The sequence below is a fragment of the Papaver somniferum genome, chromosome 11 (assembly GCF_003573695.1).
Source record: "Papaver somniferum cultivar HN1 chromosome 11, ASM357369v1, whole genome shotgun sequence".
Lineage (NCBI taxonomy): Eukaryota > Viridiplantae > Streptophyta > Magnoliopsida > Ranunculales > Papaveraceae > Papaver > Papaver somniferum.
Window position 1 is genome coordinate 73,688,749 of NC_039368.1, and position 21,591 is coordinate 73,710,339.

The 21,591-nt window shown below is 36.9% G+C and overlaps 4 protein-coding genes across 5 annotated transcripts; 2 read left to right on the forward strand and 2 right to left on the reverse strand.

Annotated features, from left to right (window-relative positions):
* The first annotated feature begins 1,143 nt into the window (after nt 1-1,143).
* Nucleotides 1,144-5,708, forward strand: LOC113323324 (GATA transcription factor 5-like). The gene is made up of 6 exons (XM_026571614.1): nt 1,144-1,357; nt 2,008-2,202; nt 2,331-2,488; nt 2,848-3,042; nt 3,496-3,681; nt 4,468-5,708. The coding sequence occupies exons 2-6, from the start codon at nt 2,019-2,021 to the stop codon at nt 5,266-5,268; spliced, it is 1,524 nt and encodes a 507-aa protein (XP_026427399.1). The 5' UTR covers nt 1,144-1,357; nt 2,008-2,018; the 3' UTR covers nt 5,269-5,708.
* Nucleotides 5,709-6,656: 948 nt separating this feature from the next.
* On the reverse strand, nt 6,657-9,059 carry LOC113323711 (probable ubiquitin-like-specific protease 2A). Of its 2 annotated transcripts, none has more exons than XM_026572056.1 (7): nt 8,930-9,059; nt 7,880-8,216; nt 7,637-7,807; nt 7,420-7,509; nt 7,253-7,334; nt 7,041-7,154; nt 6,657-6,941 (listed from the first exon to the last, which is right to left on the reverse strand). In XM_026572056.1, exons 1-7 carry the CDS (start codon nt 8,988-8,990, stop codon nt 6,870-6,872), a joined length of 927 nt encoding a protein of 308 aa, XP_026427841.1. In that variant the 5' UTR covers nt 8,991-9,059; the 3' UTR covers nt 6,657-6,869. The 2 variants fall into 2 exon arrangements, with proteins under 2 accessions (XP_026427841.1, XP_026427840.1); XM_026572055.1 differs by having other exon boundaries at nt 7,420-7,548.
* A 3,917-nt stretch (nt 9,060-12,976) lies between these two features.
* Nucleotides 12,977-13,757, forward strand: LOC113324559. The gene is made up of 2 exons (XM_026572873.1): nt 12,977-13,500; nt 13,751-13,757. The coding sequence occupies exons 1-2, from the start codon at nt 12,977-12,979 to the stop codon at nt 13,755-13,757; spliced, it is 531 nt and encodes a 176-aa protein (XP_026428658.1).
* A 3,385-nt stretch (nt 13,758-17,142) lies between these two features.
* On the reverse strand, nt 17,143-18,791 carry LOC113324560 (glutamic acid-rich protein-like). The gene is made up of 4 exons (XM_026572874.1): nt 18,294-18,791; nt 18,015-18,182; nt 17,368-17,565; nt 17,143-17,232 (listed from the first exon to the last, which is right to left on the reverse strand). Exons 1-4 carry the CDS (start codon nt 18,789-18,791, stop codon nt 17,143-17,145), a joined length of 954 nt encoding a protein of 317 aa, XP_026428659.1.
* Nucleotides 18,792-21,591: the final 2,800 nt, after the last annotated feature.

Below are 21,591 nucleotides of genomic sequence, written 5' to 3' on the forward strand. Positions count from 1 at the left end.
CAGTTCCGCTTCTCGGCTACAGCTCAATTCCTTTTCTCCCTGCCAGTAACAACTTACCCTCGCCTTGTTGTTTCTCATCTTCTCCACAGTAAACTCACGGCTAAAACTCCACAGATCCATTATATTCCACCATCTGCATCTCCCATTAAGCATACGTGGAACCATCTAGTACTTGAGAAGGTTGTGTGCAGCCCGTGGCGTAGGTTGTGTTCTTCGAGTGTACTTGAGAAGGAAACCTTCGGCTGAGACACCTGGTAATCGTAAAATCCATGGAAGAAGATTAATAGATACACAATCTGAATTGAAATTGCCATCCGAAAATAGTAAATGCATAAATATTTACTAGAAGCCTATAAAATCTCCAATTAATTATAATGTCTTAATCTTGCTTGAAATTGTCCGGTTCACTACCAGATTTTCTTTCTGTTCATCACAGCAGTTTCTTGCTTGAAACCCCCATCAACCACTATGTTCTTCAATAGCAACAACCCATGGCAGTAACAACTCCATTAACCTTCTCAGACCCTATAATCAACCAAACCCATTTGTTATTTCATCACATAACTTCAATTTCTCCTTCTTTGTTCTCTGTTGCAGCTCAACTTCATGTCTTCATTGTAAACTCTAACACAACCACCGTAAATCCATTTTTCCATCTACGAATTCAAACCCCCCTTCCTATATTTCAATTTTTATACCTTCAGTAAACCCTAACCTTCTATATAATGACCTAATTAAACCCATCAGAACACACTCCTCAATCGTCAACAACATCAGCGATTCAACTTCCAAATCCCACATCGATTTTCAACAGTAAAACCACTTCAAACAATATTTTTACTGGGAAGAAGAAGGTCCAGAAACAACATCAACAGATCTAGAAACAGATATCAATGAAGCAGATAATAATCTTTTTCCTCTTCTTCTCAATACAGCGGCAGCCATGGTAAAAAAAGAAATCTCGGGAAAACATGATTTTTATATATTTTGGGTTTGAGAATAATTTTCTTCCAGAATTTGGGTGCGCGCCTGTAGTTTTGGGAGCGTGGGTTTCACAGTAGTAACATCAGGCAGAATGAGTCTCCTTTCACTTTTTATTTTATTTCTGGACGCAAGATCCAACCCGTGTGAAGAATCGTCCAACTGTTTGGTCTGTTTAGGAAATCTTCTGTTCCAGTCCATGAAACAGACTGCTGCCCTCCGAAAATAGGATAAAATCATAGTACTGTTTAGGGCTTCTCCTCCATTGCGAGTATTATTAACTTAAATTCAGAGGGTGGTGAGATTTACAAGAAGAAGAAGACGAAATGTGTTCCAATTGATTGAGCTGCCCTTTAATCACCACCAATTCTACCAGGTATATATGTATGAGTAAATCTCATTCTATTTTTCTCCGTCTTTTTTTTTTTTAGGGTTTTAGGGATTCAGTTATGGATGATTGAGGAAAAATTGTTAAAAACCCCAATTTAGATAGGGTAAAACAAAAGAGAAGAAAGGGCATTTGATATTAGCCCGGATCGAAGAAGGTTAGATGGAAAAATTGTCACAGTTGCCTTTAATTAGCTCCGCCTCAGTCCGTTGAATGATTTGCTGCTGTCTCACTTAAGCCCTGATTTAACCATCCACTACAATGTCAAATTCCGCCTTTCAATTTCTGTAAGAGAACGTAGATGGGTTTATGGATTCTTTTATATGATTTAGAAAACACACATCTATAACTTTTGAGTTTGTTGTTATTATCACCTGTCACGGCGTTGTTTGTAGCAAGATTTGACTGTGAATTGGCCGTGTCAGTTAGGGTATTATTTAGTTCCAACTCCACTAGCTCCTACATGATACAATGTGCGAGCGGCTTCAGTAATGTTATTGTTAAGGACTTTTTTAAACATTTAAGTTCTGCATTGCCGAGGAGTTTGTGTTTGTTAGTGTTGTTTTTCATGTGATCCATACCTCTTTCTAGAATTTATGAAATGTCTAAGTTCTTGTTTTTGTTACTGAACATTGTAGGTGCAAGTTTAATGGCGCCTGATCAGTTACAGGAAGAGTTAAGGAGACTGCAGGATCTTGTTACTAGATTATCTGCAGAAGTAAGTGAAAAGAATCAAGACTTGGAATTCAAGGATAAAGTGTTGGAAGAACGTACGACGTTCCTTAGTATGATGACTGAGGAGAGAGATCACATATATCAACTTTATAATGAAGGTAACCAAGTTTGTAGCTAATATTCCATGTTTACATTCTTCTGATGCATACACGTTGTTTCAGTAACCCTTGGTAATTAGATGTCACCTGATTCTAACATCCACATGGTCATTCTCATTTTAATTCAGAAAAGAGAAAAACGGAGAGGATTGTGTATGAGAATGAAATGTTGATGAGAGAGTTAGTGACTCAAAGGAAAGAAATCAAGCTGCAGGGTAAGGAAATCGAGAAGCTTGAAGCACAATTGGATTTTAAAAGCAATCAACTTCTTGTTTTAAGTGAAGAGGTACTTACACTTTTGTCAACTCAAACTCCATTTGATAAACCCCTCGATTATCAGTTCGACTTTTTATGTACAATCTTATGAACTATGAGAAGCAATCTCATGTCAATGATTTTTTTCTATTTTTGCATTTGCCTTTTACTAAATATGTACCCTCCGTTTTAAAAAGATAGGCTCGGTTTCCTTTTTGGGTATGCCAAAAGATGGTACTTTTTCTTTAAGGATAAATTTGGAAAAAAAAACATAAAAAATGGCTTAATTGATTGGTTTTCTTATTTTTTGTGCAAAACCAAACAATCCTATTTTTATAAAACTGAGGGAGTAGGTAACTATAGCTTTATTTGGATTCCACTGTGACACAGGTTACAAGAAACCGAAACATTAATATGAGTAGTGGAGACAATGTTCAACTGCAGTTGAATCTGAATAGTTTCCGCGAAGAACTGGAAGAGATAGACTATGAATCGGATAGTGAGCCTAACCTGAATCAAACCCTCATCGGCAAAGAGCACAGGAGTAACCATGATCTACACGAGGTGCACAAAGTTTTAAACGAGGTAAGAAGTTTATGAATTGACTTATTCCGCATGCGCTGAAAGTTTTTTATCCTTTGCTCGAAAAAAGAAGTTATTATTCTTAATTACAAATATGCATGGTGATTTCCCTAATATTGGGTAAGACGGATGGGAATGTGAAAACATTTCGAGATACTTGCAACCAGAAGCTCTCACCTACAGAACTGGAAACAAAATCTGGTGAGTTATGTCAGAACAAAATACAAAAATTCAGAGTGTATCTTTTTAAGAATACCACTAAAAATCAACACTTTCATGTGACTGTGAGTTATAAATCTATAAAACTCATCTGATTGTTGTCATGTCTACTTCTGTCATGTCATATCCTCGTACCTCTCTTCTATCCTTGACAATGGGTGTATGTAACTTAATTCTTTCAAATTAAACTACCATCCTGAGGAATTTGAAGAATGCTGCCAACCCTGTGTGGTGCAGGAAGTTAAAAGGGAAGATCACGAAAAATTGACAAAGCCGATGGATGAATGGGGCGAGGAGGATTTTGAAGGCAGTGGAGGAGAAGAATGCAATGACTTTCAAGATATGTTTCCTCCAATCCCACCACCAGAATCTTTTGATATGTCGAACAACAGCCCAGATCTTTCCAGTGACCTCCCTGTTCCGGTGAGTTTCTTTGGTCGTATTTGATCCCAACAATCATGACATGCATTTTTATTAGCCCTTCCCCATTGGTATCCACTAATTATTTTATCCATTTCTAAAATATTTCTTACTTGCAATAGTTTATTTACTTTGGCTTATGTTTTCCTTGCACATTTCCACCGTTATATGGCTTCACAATCTGTAATCACCTTGTAAATGAGACCCCTTGGCCCAGTTTTTTATCGTTTAAAATCTTGCTCCTGCAGAGTACCCCCCATCACAGGTTACTGAATACAGCTTTCATCCTTTGACACATCATCTTATATTTGGTGATGCGAGTTGTTTTGACTAAAGCTATAAAGATTAGACACCTTTTGTTGACCATGTCAGCGAGATCTTCTTCACAGATTTATGCCATAGGTTAAGAAGACTTGTATTTGTTAATTTTGGGGACTTACACTGTTAGACAATCACTGGGATGCCATGGTTGACTTAAATAACTTCCAATTGCATGATGGAATCTGTTTTCCAACATTAGATGATGGGTGAACACAGTTGCAGTTAACTTGTCTTGAATTGTATGTTCACATCAATTTCCAAGTCAACCGTGGTCTATGTAATATTACTCTTGTATTATCCCAAATGAATGAAGAACTGAGTTTATGTGACTCCTCCTTGTACTTGTGTAGCTTTTAACTGTGATATTTGAATGAAGTTAATCTTCGCTTGAATTTTTCATTATATTTTTAGAAGCACATCATTATTGTACACTAATCACCTTTTTACTTTTTTTTTGGCTCTTCTCAGGATGATGAAACTGCTGGATTTCAGTGGTTATCAACCTTTGTTGAGGATTCTCTGTCAGATGGCGGCATTACTCTGGACATGGGCTTCTGTAAGAACAGTAAGAAGGATGACTCGTGTCGGCTCCGTACATCAAACCCAGTTGCGGTCCTTAAGAATAGCAGCTCTTGCCCTGGTGGAGAGCCAATTCTTTCCAGTCCTGACACAGTTGTTCCTGGACGTGTACGGAGCAAGCGCCCACGACCTGCAAACTTTAATCAACGAGCTGCTCTAAACTTAGTCTCTCCCACTTCATGCATAACCAACGCCCAAGACAGCTCCTATTTATTATCAGAGTCTGAGAATTTCGCAGAATCCCATTTACCATATACACCCAAAGTTAATGGCAAAGAACAGAAGAAGAAGAAGAAAAAGAGGAAGAGACTGCCACCATCTGTGCCAAGTAATAGGTCAGACCATGGCACGCTTCAACAACAGCAGCAGCCTGGTGGGGCAGTTAAAAAATGTTCGCATTGTGAGATAACAAAGACCCCACAATGGAGAGAAGGCCCACTGGGTCCCAGTACCCTCTGTAACGCTTGTGGAGTTTGTTACAAGAGAGGGAGACTCTTGCCTGAATACCGGCCTGCCACAAGTCCTACATTCGTACCTTCACTACACTCCAACACTCACAAGAAGGTCCTGGCAATGAGGATCGAAGGTACACCTGGCGACATGAATCCAAGAAATTCAGCTCCAGAATTCTTGCCAGCAAGCAACACCCATGTGCCTGAAAGCTCACAAGTTGAAGCTTGTAAAAGATAAATAGTCGAAGTTCCTTCTTCCATTTAAACTTTTATTATTTTTTTTTGTTTTATTTATTTGTACGTTGTACAGAGTTGGAATGGAAAGGAGGATAGGAGCAAATAGATGACCAACAATGTGTTAGCTGCTAGAAAGAGGGAAAATAAGGCTTAGGTTCAGAATTTAGAATGTCTTAGAGAAGACGAAGAAGAAAGCTTTAGATCCTCTCCTCTCTTTTTTTCTTTTTAGTTTCGAAGCATGTTGAAGCTTTAGATCCTTTAGGCATATTTTGGAAGCTTTTTTTCCTTCAGAATGCTGGATTGCACTTCTTTTTCTTCTTGTAGGTGTAGTGTTCATGTCAGTGTCCCTTGAAGTGAATGTGAACTCTTTCTGTAAAACCATTCTATTGGTTTCAAATCCTTAAAAACCTTAAAGCCGTCGAATAGTGGGCAATAACAAAATCTGTGGTTTACGACTTTTTGTGCACAAAACTATGCTCATGAGACATGAGAGATTTTTCTAGGTCAGAAGAAATGGCTTTGATCATTTGACAAAACCCGAACAACAATATCTCCCTTGCAAAACCCAAAAGAGAACATCAACCCTATATTTTGGAGGAGGAAAACCTCCATGAGTGAGGAGACTTCTATTCTTCCTGGTAGAAAGCTTCAGATTGACAAGCTCGTAAATCTGCTGAGTCCTGTGAATTCCCCCATGTTCCCACTTTTCATTTATGGTGATGCGTCAACTGGCAAGACAAGTTGCATTTTTCAAATCTTCAGGTATCTAAAGCGTTTGGATAACGAGTCAGTTGCATGCCGGCAATAGTGCTTATATGAGTGCTAAGCAGCGTTGAAAGACCTGCTGATTCTGTCATTTTTCTTCGAAATGGGGTGACTAGTTTAATAAACAAATTGGAGGATTCAAACGAAGAAGGATGCCGCAGCCGTACGATGATTTATTTATATTTGGTAGTATGGAACTTGTTGGCAAATGGGACAAACATTTAGAGATAACTTCAATGTTGTTTAAGCTGTATGAAATAAGAAGTTGCTTCTTATTTCCTCATGTTAACTGGAGATTGTCCTTTCATGTTTACATGCTGGTTTAGCAAATTGCAGTATCACGAAAATCTGGGAATCATGCTAAGGAGCAGGTCAGATTACTAAATCTTGTTTGAAACATATCAGAAATTTTGGTGGTAAATTCTTTTTTATACTCCAAAATTTACCACCAAAAGAGCTAGCTACTCTTTTGCTTGAACAGAAGTCTGTTCTTGCCCTGAAGGCAAGCCACATTGATTAATGTCTATTGGGTTAGTCAATACGAGCATTTGTATCACAGATACAAATACAACTGCTTCTTAAAAAGCACAGCAGAAACTTCAATTTATGAACAGACAACTGATAAAAACAAATAATCAGACATGTTAAAAACTCATCCAAAGAGTGTGTAGACCTTCTTTCCTTCCTTCAATGTCATAATATACAACTGATAGATTTCCTAATTTCATTGTATACGACTCATGAACATGTATCCATTCTAAGTAGTTGATCCGATTTCTGAAAACAGATCCACAGAGTAAGTTGAAAAACAACACACTGTAGTGTATGCGAGTAGATTCACGTACAAAAGAAAGTGACTTTCTCACAAAAGGTTTGCACGCTTTCAGCACTAAACCAATTTTCATCCATCTGTAACACATAGAAGGGGTATTCGCTCTTTTAAGAGTCGAAATAGACAAAAATAGAGACATGGAATCTTAGCACAGCATCTTTAAAAAATGTACTTACAAAGTAAGGATAGCCTTTGTCAATGCTAAAATTGTCTGGCGCACATCGCATGAACAATTCCATGAAGTAGAGAACAAAAAATCCACAATCATCTTTATTCCTTTGTTGTGGCACCTGGGAGGAATTGATTCCATAATGTAAATATGAGAATTCAAAACGATGGATCTGTATTTCTTAAAAAAAAAAAGAAAAAAATGATAGATTAGATTTACCATTGGCACCAACAGAGGAATTTTCCCAATTGTCTTTTTGTGATCCGGTTTGCCTTCAACTTTATAGATGTCCAATATAAACCTGGAAATGCAACAACATTTATGATATATAACTCGAGCACAGAATTAAAACAAACAGAAAAATTAACCAAGTAAGAGAGACATACTTTCTTATATCAGGTTCGAACCGCCTTGGATCTGCTATTTCAAGGGAATCCGATAGCAGCATGCATGGTTTTGTGGTTGTAGACTCCAAACTTTCTCCAAAGTGACATAAGATCAAAAGACTCCAGTGACTTCTAAATAATCGACATTTCATATAAACTTCACATCAGATTTGGTCGATGAGAAAAAGATTGTGCTTTATGTTAGTAGTGAACATACCAGCATACAAGGGGAACAAAAACATATTTTTTTGAAAAAATATGTCTGTTCCTAACCCAACTCAACACCTTTGCCTTGGGTAACCCTTTCCTATACAAAGGAAACCACGAACAATCAAGATATGCGAAAGAGTTCTTTCTTTCTGCTGAGAAGGAGCTCCACAAGACATCCCTACACAAAAGAACATCATCAGTATCTGCCAACCAAAAATGCTCCCGTAGAACAACAGGTTAGTGAACTCACTCTAAGTAGAACTGAAACTTGTTCGAGTCAAGCTGATTTTCCTTGCGGACTGGAATCTTGCTGTTAATTATCCTCTTTGATGGCTGAAGTCGAGGAAAGGTTTTTGAATTCTGATCTTGCTTACGGTTTGGAACCTTCTTATCAATTATCTTTCTTGATGGCTTGCATAGGGGTGAGATACTTGAATAAATTTTCCTACCTCGCATCTTTGATCGCTTTCGTTGAGGTATGGTACAGTTTATACATAGGGGTGGACCGGTTGGTGATTTGTCGAACTTCTCTACTAATCCCAGGGACGTAGGCCTGGTTATAGTCTTTGGAGCCTCCTCGGAACAATCTGTACATCATCACAAGGTTGTTTAAAATTCCAAGCACTACAAATGTCTATTAAGATTGTTTTAAGTTCTGAGCATTACAAACATCCAATAAAAGATAACGCAAAATTGAAGTACAAAGAACCTAAGCAACCGCGTTATAAAATGAGCCTCAGTCAGTTAAGATGATGCTTAGGGTGTAAGAGAAACTAGAACGCAATCAGCTCCTTACAATCGTAATTTATCGGGGCATGACTCCTATCTTCCATTCAATTCATAGAATTTTGAAAATTAAACTTGGACAATAGAAGCAATGTAACAGTTTTTAGGGGGTGAAAGCAGAGACTGATTACACCTTTACGGATAGGCTCTAAACCGAATCAATCGTCTCCGATCCTACAAAAACCCAGATCAATTTCAGAACTTGTTCTTTTCATAGTGTACTTATATGCTTTCTAACTGTTGTTTCTTATTTCCATAATAACTACATTGTGTATGACAAATCCCTAGTTGCATCTACCAGCACTTAAAAATCTCTTTTCTTTTTTTTTTTCAATGATCAGCTAAACCAACAGAATCCCCTTGTTTTTTCTTGATGAGCAAAACCCTAACACATAATGATCTGTACAACCATTTTAGTTGATAAAAACCCAATTTTTCCATTTGGAGACATCAAAATGTAAAATAAACGTTATGGTGTACTCAAAACCCCAGAGAAGAGAACCAAAGAGATTACCTGAAGTTTCTGATTCAACATCAAGTATGATAATCATTTCTGTGTTCTTCTTTTTTCCCATGGTGAGAAAGAAGATCAAAGTAATAGTGTAGTGGGAGTGGTATCTAGAACTAGAAGTGCATTGGTTGGATTATTGAATCCATAAAGACACTTTCTCTCCGGTCAGTAGGATGGACTGGAGTAAACACTAAAAGAGACCACGTGTTTGTTTGTACAATGCTGGACGGATAAGTCAAAGGTTCTTTCTTGACTATGCAGTTAAGTTTAACGAAAAGTATAGATACACCGAAGGAGAAGGACTAAGGTGGGTACCGTTAGGGGTGTAAATAATACCCGAAAATACTCGGCCTGCCTGTATTCGTCCGAGCCCGCCTGTACCCGAAGTAGCCCAAAGCCTGTTATGTCCTGTCATGGGCCACCCGGCCTGGTCTGGATTAATTTATTGGGCGGTCTCGGGCTTTGCAATTAATTATGATGCCCGGACTGATACCCGGCCTGGTGCCCGGCCTGAAAACCTTCTATGTGCCATTAATCATTTAATATCCTCTTAAAAAAACTTAAAAGTTACCATTTTACAATTATCAATTTTGTGTCAAGAAAAATTAAATATATACTTGTTTTTACTTATAATTAACTTTTTCAAAACATTAATGGTAATATATTTTCTTATTAGAAATTTTATTGTACTTTAATTAATTATTTATTGTAGGCTATAATTAAAAGTTTGTCATTGTAATTTAAATATAAAATAATACTATCACTTACGGTATGCAATGTTAGAAAGGAAAGGATATTATATTAAAATTAAATAAATTTAATTGCAAGCCTGGAAAAATAAATTTAATACCATTCATTTGAAAATTTGAACTTAAAAATAAGAAAAAAATTTCAAAATAGTGGCCTATCCGGCCCGATCTGGCCTGCCCGTATAAAAAACGGGCTTCGGGCGGTCTTTGGGTAGCAAATTATCATCTTTTACCCGGCCTGCCCGGCCTGAATTTGTTTAGGCCTCACAAATATTAAGCCCGACCTGCCCGACCTGTGTCAGTTTTTGGGCCGGGTGGCCTGGCCTGCCCGAATTCACACCCCTAGGTACCGTGTGAGGGAGGGGTGGGACCCACATTTTCCCACCCTATCCCAATGGTAGAAATTGACGTTTAGTCCCAAAATTATTGGGTTTGGGACGCTTTAGTCCTCTCGTCTCAGGCCTAGTACTCTCTAGTTCAAAAAAATCTCGTCTCAAAAAATTTAACCCAAATATGGACGAGTTAGTCCAAAATTGTGACCGATCCCAATTTCCTGTATTTCCAATATCCCGTAACTACCCTTGAGACTATTTAATACATAGAAGAAATTCGTAGGCGATTTAACAGTTTCAGAGAGAAATTTGGTTGCGATTCAACTTCAGATTACTGGTAAAGTGTAGTTGCGGGATTATTTTTGGACTAGAGATTTGAATTCACGTCAGATTTCAGAGATAGATCGATCCAGAATTCAACTTTACAAGTAACAGGGATTTAACAGTTTCATAGAGGTTATGTTGGATTTCACGAATTCCTGATATTTAACGGAATTCAAATTCAGGTTAGTTCTGTTTTTGCTTCATCGTTGAATCTCTTTTCTGATATTTAGGTTTTTTTTTTTGATTTTATCAGTTGATGATATGAATTCAATCTGTTACATCTTATTGTTTGTATGTTATTGATTTGATTTTTGGTGTATTTTAGCTTTTGATTTTCGGGGAATGATTTTGATTACTGTTTTTTGGTGTTTGGTGTTATGATGCATGATATGAAATCAAACTGATATTAGATCATATGCTTTTGGTTTATTCAATTATGCGTTCTAGTAAGATTCTGAAGCTTTTGTTATATCTGCGATTAATCGATGGAATAGTTTTGATTTGAAGTTTACTGTTATTTGATTTTTACCTTCGATTAAATGTGTATTTTCCTGTACACTCTTCAAGTTTTAGGTTATGCGAATCTGAAATTATTATTATATCTTTTGTTATATGTAGGTGTATCAAATATGTCTGAGAAGTTTGTTCATGCTGTTTTGAATCATGGTGAACATTCTTCTGTGTTTCGTGTTAATACTTTAATCACCGTTGATGAATTGAATCATTTTGCCTGTAAGCAGTGGAGGTCTTTGTCCCCTTTGAGTATACGTTTTTCCTATATGGATACTAATCAAGTAGTTTTTATACAAGGTGATATACAACTTCAAGGTTTAGTTGCTCTTGTTATTCAGATGAACAATGAAGATTTCTATTTGAATGTTGATGTGATTCCGAAGCATACTGGTTGTAGCACTAGTTCAAGGTCTTTGTCTCGTTCTAATTCTGGTTGTAGCAGTAGTTCTGGTGCTAGTACTTCAAACTCTTGTGTAAGTGAAAGTCCTAAGCTTGTAAGGGTGGTCGATCATGACGCGGACAAGGCCAAGCCTCTCATTATCGATGAATGGCGTTATGTTTTTGACAATATTTGTGGGTGGTGTTAAATCTGTAAAGATTGTTGTTGATCAATACAAGATGTGTACTGGTTACAAGATTCTTATTCTTAAAAACGACAAGACTCGTTTTACTGCGAAGTGCGAAGAAGATGGTTGTGGTTGGAGGATTCACTTTGGGCCTGTGAATGGTGACATTTCTCGGTTTATGCTGAAAGATTCTAACGTTATTCACAGGTTAGTGGTGTTCACTTGTTTTTTTGATCCATGTTACTGATTTTTAGGTTTTAATATGTAGACTTGTTTTAGGTGTACATTGTGGTGCACATTACTTATTGTAGGCTTTTTGGGTGGCACTTGTGGTGTAAATTTCATATTCTTGCTTGGTATGTGCTTTCTTTTTGCATGTGTGTTGTTGTTTTTGAGATTTTATTAAGTGTACAATGTGGTGCACATTACTTATTCCAGATTTTGTTTTTGTAGATGTGGTGCTGGTTTGAGGTTGAAGAGTCCTGTGGTGACAACCAAGTTAGTTAAGCATTTAATCGCTGATAGTATACAGGGTGATCCCACTTTAAAACCCAAACAGATCATGTCACTCTTTAAGAAGACTTATGGGTCCAATATTAAGTATCACCATGCCTGTAGAGGGAAAGAAGTTGTATTTGAAGATCAATATGGTGACGACGAGAAACTGGTAGCTTTGTGAAAGCCGTTGAGCAAACTAATCCTGATAGCTTTGTGAAACTTGAAGTTGATGAAGAAACTGGAAGATTTAAGCGGATTTTCATCTGTTTCGGTGCTTGCAAGCATAGCTATAGGTATCTCAGGCCCATGATTTACTTGGGCGCTACTTTCCTCATTGGTAGATTCAGGGGTACTTTGATGGCTGCAACATGTGTCAATGGAAATGATGGTTTTTACCCATATGCCTTTGCTATTGTTTTATCTGAAAACAAAGACAATTGGTTTTGGTTTCTGGATAATCTTCAACAAGTGGTCGATGATCGTCCGATTGTTTTCCTTAGTGATCGTCACGAAGGACTTTTGCAGGGCATTCCAAGAGCATTTCCTGGTTCATATCACAACTATTGCTTTTACCACATCAAGTGCAATCTCCCTATTGGAAAAGGTGATGCGAATTACAATGTCGTTATTGATTTGTTTTACAAAGCTGCTTACTCTTACACAGCAGCGAACTTTGAAGAAGCTTTGCGGGGCATGCATGCAATTGGTGGTGGACATGTTGCTAATTATCTCAGGACCATTCCAAAGGAGAAATGGGAAAATGCATTTTTCCCTGTATGCAGATATGCTCCTCACTCTTCATGTATACTGGATTCTTGAGTTCAAAAAGCTGTCTGCTTTTGCTCTTCTCAATGCGATACGGTGAGTTTTGCTTATTATTTAATTCATTTATTTTTTACTGTCGCACACATGGATTTGATTGATGTGTACATACTTGTACACATGTTATATCTGTGATTCTGCAACTGTGTGTACATTGTTGTACACATGTTTTATTTGTATTTATTCTATATCATGTTTTGGTTTTATTTTTTGTGTTTTTATTATATTAGTTTGAAGGTTATGTAGATGAATTCTAAGAGAAGGGTAGAAGGTCTTGAAAATTTTAACACTAGGCTCACTCTCGTATACGAGGATTTACTAAACGAAAACATCAACATTGGTCGTACTTGGACTGTTGTTGAGTCTATGGAAAGATTGTATGAAGTCAGGTCTCCCCGCACTCATTCTGTAGATTTGTTGGAGAGAACTTGTACGTGTCATAGGTGGAAAGTAAATGGTTTTCCCTGCGCACATGCTTATGCTGCCATTCAATCTACAAGGGAGGATATCTATTCATTTGTTGAGTCATACTTCAACACTGAATGGTACAAAAAGACATACCAAGAGATCATCTTTCCAATCCCCAATTATGACAAGCCGCAGTCTTATGATCCTAGTGATAGGATTCTTGTTCCTATTCCTGTGCCTCCACCCGGTAGACAAAGAGAACAACGTTTCAAGAAGGCTTGGGAGAAGCAAAAGAGACCTATGATGTGCACAAAGTGCTTCACTCTTGGTCACCACAACAGAGCTACCTGCCCCATGCCTTGGTGCTTTTTATTATGTTTGATTTGTTTGAAAGATTCTATGTTTTTTGGTTTTTACTTTTGGTAATGTCTTTTCATTTTTCTATTCATGGATAATTAATGTCAGGATCTGTGTACCATTATGTACACCTTCCTGTGCACTTCACTTTTCTTACCTGTCTTTTTTACATGTGTAGCATTATGTACACCTTGTTGTACAATGGATGCTACTAGTTTATTTTGTTTAGTAATTTTTTTTTTAGTTCTAATGCAGTAATTAGTTTTTATTTTTGCTGTTTAATGATTGATACTAGGTTATTACTTTTTCTATTTTATGTTTCTGTTAGTACATGTGTACCATTATGTACACCTTCCTGTACCATTGCCTGTCAGATTTTCTACTCTGTCAGAAACTGTGCACAATCATGTACACCTTAATATTTTCTAACCTGTAATACATACTTTAGTACTGACACAAGTATATTTTCAAAACATCAATATTGAAACTAATAAAATACATTAATTCAAGGTCTTTATAATAGTGACAAGTCTTAAGCAGAAAGTTGAAAACTTAAATTTGTATGAAGATTAAAAATGTTTAGAAGAAATTCAGAAAGTGATCTTGAATGAAGATTAAAAACTCTTCTTCATCTTCAATGGTTGCTTTCCTGTGGTCTTGCGCCACTGATTACGCTCCTCGTCCTTCGCTATATCCCAAACCTTTTCATACCATTCGACTTTTGTCAATATCTTGGCCACCAATTTTGATCTCATTTGCTGACAAATGTCTTCGGCCCTCTGCTGACCTTTTTTCATACCTTTTGTTGTCTTCATACTTCGTTTCATAAAGTAACAAGTATATATTAGATAGTCCGGGTTGATTACTTGTGAAGGGCATGTCATGATGTTTAATTCGTGCTCTTCTATAGGTGGGTGACCCTTCAATGCTCTCTTCTTATTGAGTTCTACTTGTACCACATCTGCTAGTTTCTTTGCATCGTCTTTATATGACTGCTCATTTTCTGAGTGTAACGAGTTATACCATTTCCATTCCTTAGCTTCGAAATCAAAATTCAAAAGTGACCAGTGCAATCCCATCCTCGTTTGATCTGTAGAGTGATTGATAGAGATTACAAGAACTTCCAGATTCTCAGGCATGTCTCGTATGAAATCAACCACAAGCTTTTGCACCTCGCTGGTGACATTATACTTGACATAGTACTGCAATTAATAATTTGTTAGAAAACAAAATTAATTAGGCTCACCTTAATCAGAAAACTAACAAGCATGTACACTTCTACAGAAAACTAACAAATCAAACATTGTAGGCTTGAAAACAGACCGTATATCCATGTATGATATACAGGTGTACACCTATGTACACACCTATATAAATCTAACAATCAAGAATTAGCAGACCATGTGTCAATCATAGATGCATATTGGTGTACATCTATGTACATAGCTAAATAAATCTAACAACCAACACTTAACAGACCTTGTGTCATATATTCATATTGGTGTATATCAATGTACACATCTAAAGAAATCTAAAAACACATAGAACACGCCATGTCAATTAGGTGTACAACTATGTACACAATATTAAAGTAACTATATATGACATTTCTTATTTGTTTTGAGAAACTTACACATACAGTAGGACTCATAATTTCACAACTCATGTACTTTTTGTCATCTGGATGACGAATGTTATCTCTGACAAGTGCTCTTCTCCGTCGATGGATGTAGAACTGGAGTACCTCTTGGTCCAGATATTTGTTGAACATCAGTTCACGAAGTAATCTTCCAACAATCAAAATATCTTCCTTGACTGTTGGATCATCCAGTCTTATTAGTTTCCAAGCTACAGAGCTGCGGAAACATAAAGGAAATGTTAACATGGTGTATAAAGTTGTGCACATAATTTTTTTATAAGATTCAATCATGGTGTTTTGTGAACTTACTCCATGCATGTATAGTCGAAGAATTTTTGTACCCTTTTTTTGTCCTGTCCTGGTTGCATAGCATGGTATAGTGGTGATAGACGAACATCTGGCAATGGATTGTGAGAACGATATATATCTCCCTTTCTCTTTATTGGGGCAGGATAGCCTGGTTCTTGTCCCACTTTGATCCCCTTGCCTATTGGATCTGCTTTTATCACAACTCGTTTGGTTTTACCCTCGGCAATGAATTCAGGATCTAGCTTTCTTTTTACATTTCTCTTTTGTGGTGTCTTGGACAACTTGCCAGCGGCTTGTGTCTTCAACATCTCTGCTTCCTTCATCCTCCCTGCTCTTGTCCTCACTGGAGTGGTCTTCTCTTCTTCTACCTCTTGGCTGCTAAAAAATTCACTAGGATTTTGTTTAATGAACTGCAATGCTTCTTCAATGATCATTTCTCGTACATCTTCATTGGATAATGATTTTTGCGACGACTCTTATTTTGGATCTTCTTGGCTCAATAATGCAAAGCTTGTACAATCGTGGCGGATCAGGGTTGCCATCTTTTCCTTCACTTCAGATGGTGCCGTTCTGTAACAACCTTTTTCAAGCTTTACGAATACAGTTTCAGACAAGTTATCTAGAAGGTCCTCAATTGATGTATAAGTCTCATTCTGTGATTCTTCTCCTTGTGTGAGTAAAAGGACTTCTTTAGGATCCAACTGACATATGGCTTCAGCTGCAATTATAGTAGCTTCATCAATTTCAGCTGTTCGAGTGCCATCCATCACATTCTGGTCATCAAGGTTCACTTGGTCTTGTTTATCTTCATTGATTACACTTGTCTTTGGCATAGAAGTACTGAAAAATGAAATTTTTATGAGAATTTTCAATGGTGTACAGAGTTTTACACCAATGTACAGGTATGTACACAAATTCAGAAGAAGTCATAAAGGTGTACATCCTTGTACACACATACTGAAACAAAATAAAATAAAATATATAAGCTGAGATCATTTTCTTTATACCTTTGCTTGTTAGCAGCTTCACACCCAGCTACTTTGTCAATTTCATCAGTTTGAGCAGTATCCTGGTCATTAAGGTTCATATGCTCTTCTTGACCTTCAGGGATTTCAACTTCCTTTGGCAGAAGAGTGCTGAAAAAAATGCAATTTTTTTAGAAAATGAGAAATCACTAAGGTGTACATATTGGTACACATATATAGAAAATGAGAAGAAATGCGAGCTACACATATACCTCGGCTTGTTACCAGTTTCAGACTCAACTCCTTGGCTTGTTCCATCCTTGCCATCTTCTTCATTTGCCTCATTGGTCTTTGGTGAAGGAGTGCTAAAAAGATTCAAGTTTTGGAAAAGGTATTAGCTTTCACACACTGGTGTACGACTATGTACACACATAAAAAAAAATGACTTGCAAATTTAAAAAAAGTGATGTTGTACCTTTGCTTTTCAGGAGTTTCAGACGGAACTTCATTCCTTTCAGATTCAGTTCCATGCTCGTCATCACCACCTTTGCTACCCTCTTTGTCATTGTCATGATCATGCATATCACCACGGCACCACCCTTACTACCCTCCTTGTCATTGTCATCACCATCACCATCATCATTATCATCATCATTATGATCATGCATATCACCATCTTCATTGTGCTCCTCCTTGTCATTGTCATCACCATCATCATAATCTTCCTTGTGCTCCTACTCAACCTTGTCATCCTCCTCATCCTCATCCTCCTCAATCTCATCATCTTCCTTGTGCTCCTCACCATCATCCTCATCCTCCTCCTCCTCCTCCTCATCCTCATCAATCTCCTCATCCTCCTCAGTTTCAAGCCATATTTCCTTTGCACATTTAAAGATTTCATGCAAAGTGTAATTACGAAAATCATTAGCTTCTCTTTCTGTCAAGCTCATTAGACCAACTTCATTAACTTTTAGTCTTTTCTCTTCAACGAAACTAAGAAGCCTTTCTTGCCCATCCAGAACTTCACTAAGCTCCTCATCCAACTCCTTTCTTCGCATATCTGAAATTCGCAGCTTTTCTTTCACAACATCTATGATATTTTCTTGTTTCTTCCTCCGGTACTCATCCAAAAGAAATCGTTCTTCATCATTATAAGCCTTCACCCATCCCGGTTGCATCCGAAAACATGCCAAAGTATCAACATTGATCACAGGTGTACAATTTTTTACACATGTTGTAAGAGTGTACATTGTTGTACACAAGACAAATTTCTTAAAATCTATCAACAATGTACAATATTGTACACCTTATTAAAGGTGTATATCAATGTACATATACTATTCTAAGAAAGTTTTTTGAGATACCTTTTTCATGGCATCATTCAGGTATTTCTCGATTGTATTACTGACGTCGCTGATGATCCACCTAAGAAGCCTTGGCACACCTTCCTCATTGCTTGGCTTCATGATTTTGTTGTGTTCAGCAAACCAATGTTGTATTAACAAATAGGTGAATATTTGGAAATATAAGAGAAAGGAACAAACACAATGAACAAAATTATTTAAAATGGTGAATGGATATATCAGGTGTACAACTGTGAACTCACCAACAGATAAAGCACACAACCATTAACTTTAAGTGGTGAATCCTGATGTTTCTTAATGCTCTCCATGAGATACTCATGTATATGAACTGGCCAGCAAGTTCTCTTCATCCTATCCAAAGACTCAAAAAAGTGTGCAAAGTGGTTCTTGCTAATCATACTTCCGTTTGCCTAGGTAAAAAAGACCGTGATACACAAGTACATAGTAAACAACGCCACTAAGTCTTCAGCATTTCTTTCAATCTCCATTTTCGACTTTGGATTTAGCTTCATGATACGTACGATTTCCTTCTCCACATCTTTTTTTCCCAGCTCAGTTCGTTTCTTAAGAGTCAATCTGTTTATCAGCGGACCGTATTTATTTTCAGCTGCAGTTTTTACATCTTCCCCTTTTTCAACTTCCATTGGCACCATCTTAATCCCATAAAATAGAAACAAATCCTCAGGTTCACTCTTTACTGCCACTTGCTTGTTCTTCTTGGTAGTATCAAACATGAAATAATGTCCCCCTGAATCACAAATTTCATGGCGGTACTGTCTCACAATTTTCAGAATTGAGTTTGGGTTCTTAGTCCATATATCATCTCTCTTTTTACTTGTATGTTTCTCATCTTTCCGGTCTGCATTTTTGTGGACAAAGATATCTACAACAGGCCAGAATGGTCCTTCTTTTTGCTTCTCTAGTTGGTAATTAGTAAACCATACTTTTTCTCCTCTTTTTGCTTCATCTTCCTCAAGGTTTCTATTCACAAAGTCACTGAAGGCATGAAAACTTGACATATATGGTTTGTTGGTATCTACGAAAATGAACCAAGAAGAATAATACATTCATTATACTCATACAAGTACAAATCATATCATTGTACGCATAAATAGGACCATATCATACAGGTGTATAGCTGTGTACACTCCTACAGAAAACTAACTAAAACAATATTTGTTCCCACACAACATGCCATGAATCAATGTGCGTGTACAAATCTTTACACTCATACAGAAATCTATCAAAAACAACTTTAAAACACACACAACAGGCAAATTAAAGGTGAAATAGCATGTTGGTGCAAAGATGTGTACACCAGCACCAAAGATGATGGGATAATATGTTGAGAACATACACATTAGTCCATATGAAGATGAAATAGCATGTTGGTGCAAAGATATGTACACCAGTAAACACAAGTGACGGCACAATAGGTTGAAAACACACACAACATGCCATATGAAGGTGAAATAGCATGCTGGTGCAAAGGCTTGTACACCGGTAAACACAAGTGACGGCACAACACACACATTAGGCCATATGAGTTTGAAATAGCATCATGGTGTACAAACCAGTACACTGCTACAGAAACATCTTTAAAACAGACAAAACATGACATGAATCACTGCAACAACATTGTGGTGTACTAGTATGTACACACCAACAACAATTCCAATAAAAATTGCTAAAAAAACAGATATAACTGGAAATGAATCACTGCAACAACATGGAGGTGTACAGATCTATACACACCAACAACAATTCCCACAAACATTGCTCAAAAACAAGATAGAACTAGACATGAATCACTGCAACAACATGGCGGTGTACATATCTATACACATGTACAAGAAATTGAATAAAAATTGCTCAAAAATAGACATAACTATATTTGAATTGTTACCTTTTTTTGAGATAACAGATGTTGAAGGCTTTGAAGACTTTGGAGGCTTTGGAGGATTTGAAGGCTTTGCTTTCTTTTTAGCTGGTGATGTTTTTGAAGTTTCTGGTACTGAAATTGATGTTGAATCTTCTAATGATCTCTTCAATCTCGTTTTTGGTCCTGTTGATTTCCGAATCTCTTCTGCAGCAACTGATGGAGTTGGGGATGAAATTGGTGTTGAATCTTTTTATGCGGACTTTGATCTCGTTCTTGGTGATGTTGATTTTTGAATTTCTTCTACAGCAACTGATGGAATTTCTTCTTCAGTTGATGTTGAATCTTCCACTGTTGGTGGTGCGTTTTTCTTTGAAACTACTTTTTTCCCTTGCAACATGATGTTACTGATTGTTCAACCATCTAGTTGTTTTGATTAGTAAGCTGTTAGAGTTTTTGATTGAAAGTTTCTGTGAATTGAAAATTTTCTAGGGTTCAAAATGTTGAGGTATGAGTAGTTTTGATTTTTTTGTTCTGTTATTCAGTCTTCAAAAGAAAAAGAAGGAATAAATGATTTTCCGTTACGCCATTTAATTCAGTTTTTAATTCAGTTTTTTTTCCAAGCTACGTGTCACAACTACGTTTATGGTGTCAGTTACAAAACTGTATCCATTCGCTACACGTGTGCTTTATCAAAAGCGTGCGAAGGATAGCAACGTCTTTATACATTTTTTGGACTAATCTGTTCCTAGTTGGATCGGAGTGGACTAATCTGTTCTTTTTTGTGCGGTTTTGGACTGAACCGTTTTTTCCCCATCCCAATGCACATATCCTTCCCCTGTGTCCATGCGATTCTCCTCTGTACCCATCATGGTGCTTAAATTTGGTGTGTGTATCAAAGCTCTAAGTTTAATGGTTCTGGAACTAATTCTCATGAGGTGGTGGGCCCTGTTAAAGCTGAAACGGAAAACTCTAAAATCGGGGCAATTTTTATGGGCCAAATCTGGGAAAATCAATGTAGACCTTTGATCATTCTTATTGTTATCCCGCTATCAATCATAATGTGAAAATCATCCTCTTCTTCACCTGTCATATTGTGTCACATCGTGTCTCAAATATGGACCAGCCCCTGTTGTCCCGGCTGTAACAAGGACGAGCTGAAACCAGTGATGTTCCTCTGGATACTGAAATTGCAATCATCAACATGATGCAAAGAGTAATGATTGAGAGTGATGTTAAAAAGGTGGTCAAAGTACTGTATGAAGAAGATGCACATATCCCCTAGAGATTATGTATCTCGTCTTGTTTTCAAGACGATAGTTCTTTTTCTAAGTTTGTTTCTGTTTTTTCTTTGAAAAAAAAACAAAAAGAAATATTTGTGCGCAACATGGAAATAGGCAGTTCATTCCTGAAGGCTCTGAAAATCGGTTCTCCACTGAGTTAACTATGTTAAAATAAATCATCAAAAAACAACAATTTTCTTATGATTTTCGTCTATAAACCTTGTTTTTTCTACGGTTTCAGAATTTGTTCATCATCTAGATTGCATTTTTGCTTCTCAAGATTCTTGTTAATATTAGTTGATCAAAATTATATCTTTATTTCTAGTCTACCAAGTCAAGTCTCGGAATAGGTTAGAATTTGTAGTTGAGTATCAGAGATCACCATTGAAGACTGAAGATCGACAAAGACATTTGGAGAACTTCTGTATCAGGTATGTGAAGACTGAACCATTCTATTTTACACATTATCTTACCATTTATCTGTTGAGACTATACCGTATGAATTCTAGTAAATTTACAATGAAGAAGTTTCGAGTCAAGCTTATTTTTTGAAAAATCTCGAAATATGGTTCTAAGCAAAGATGTTCACCAGTCCTTAAGAATATTAGTTTTATGAATTAATTTGTGGATCAATTGAAAACTTCCCATGCAAATTAT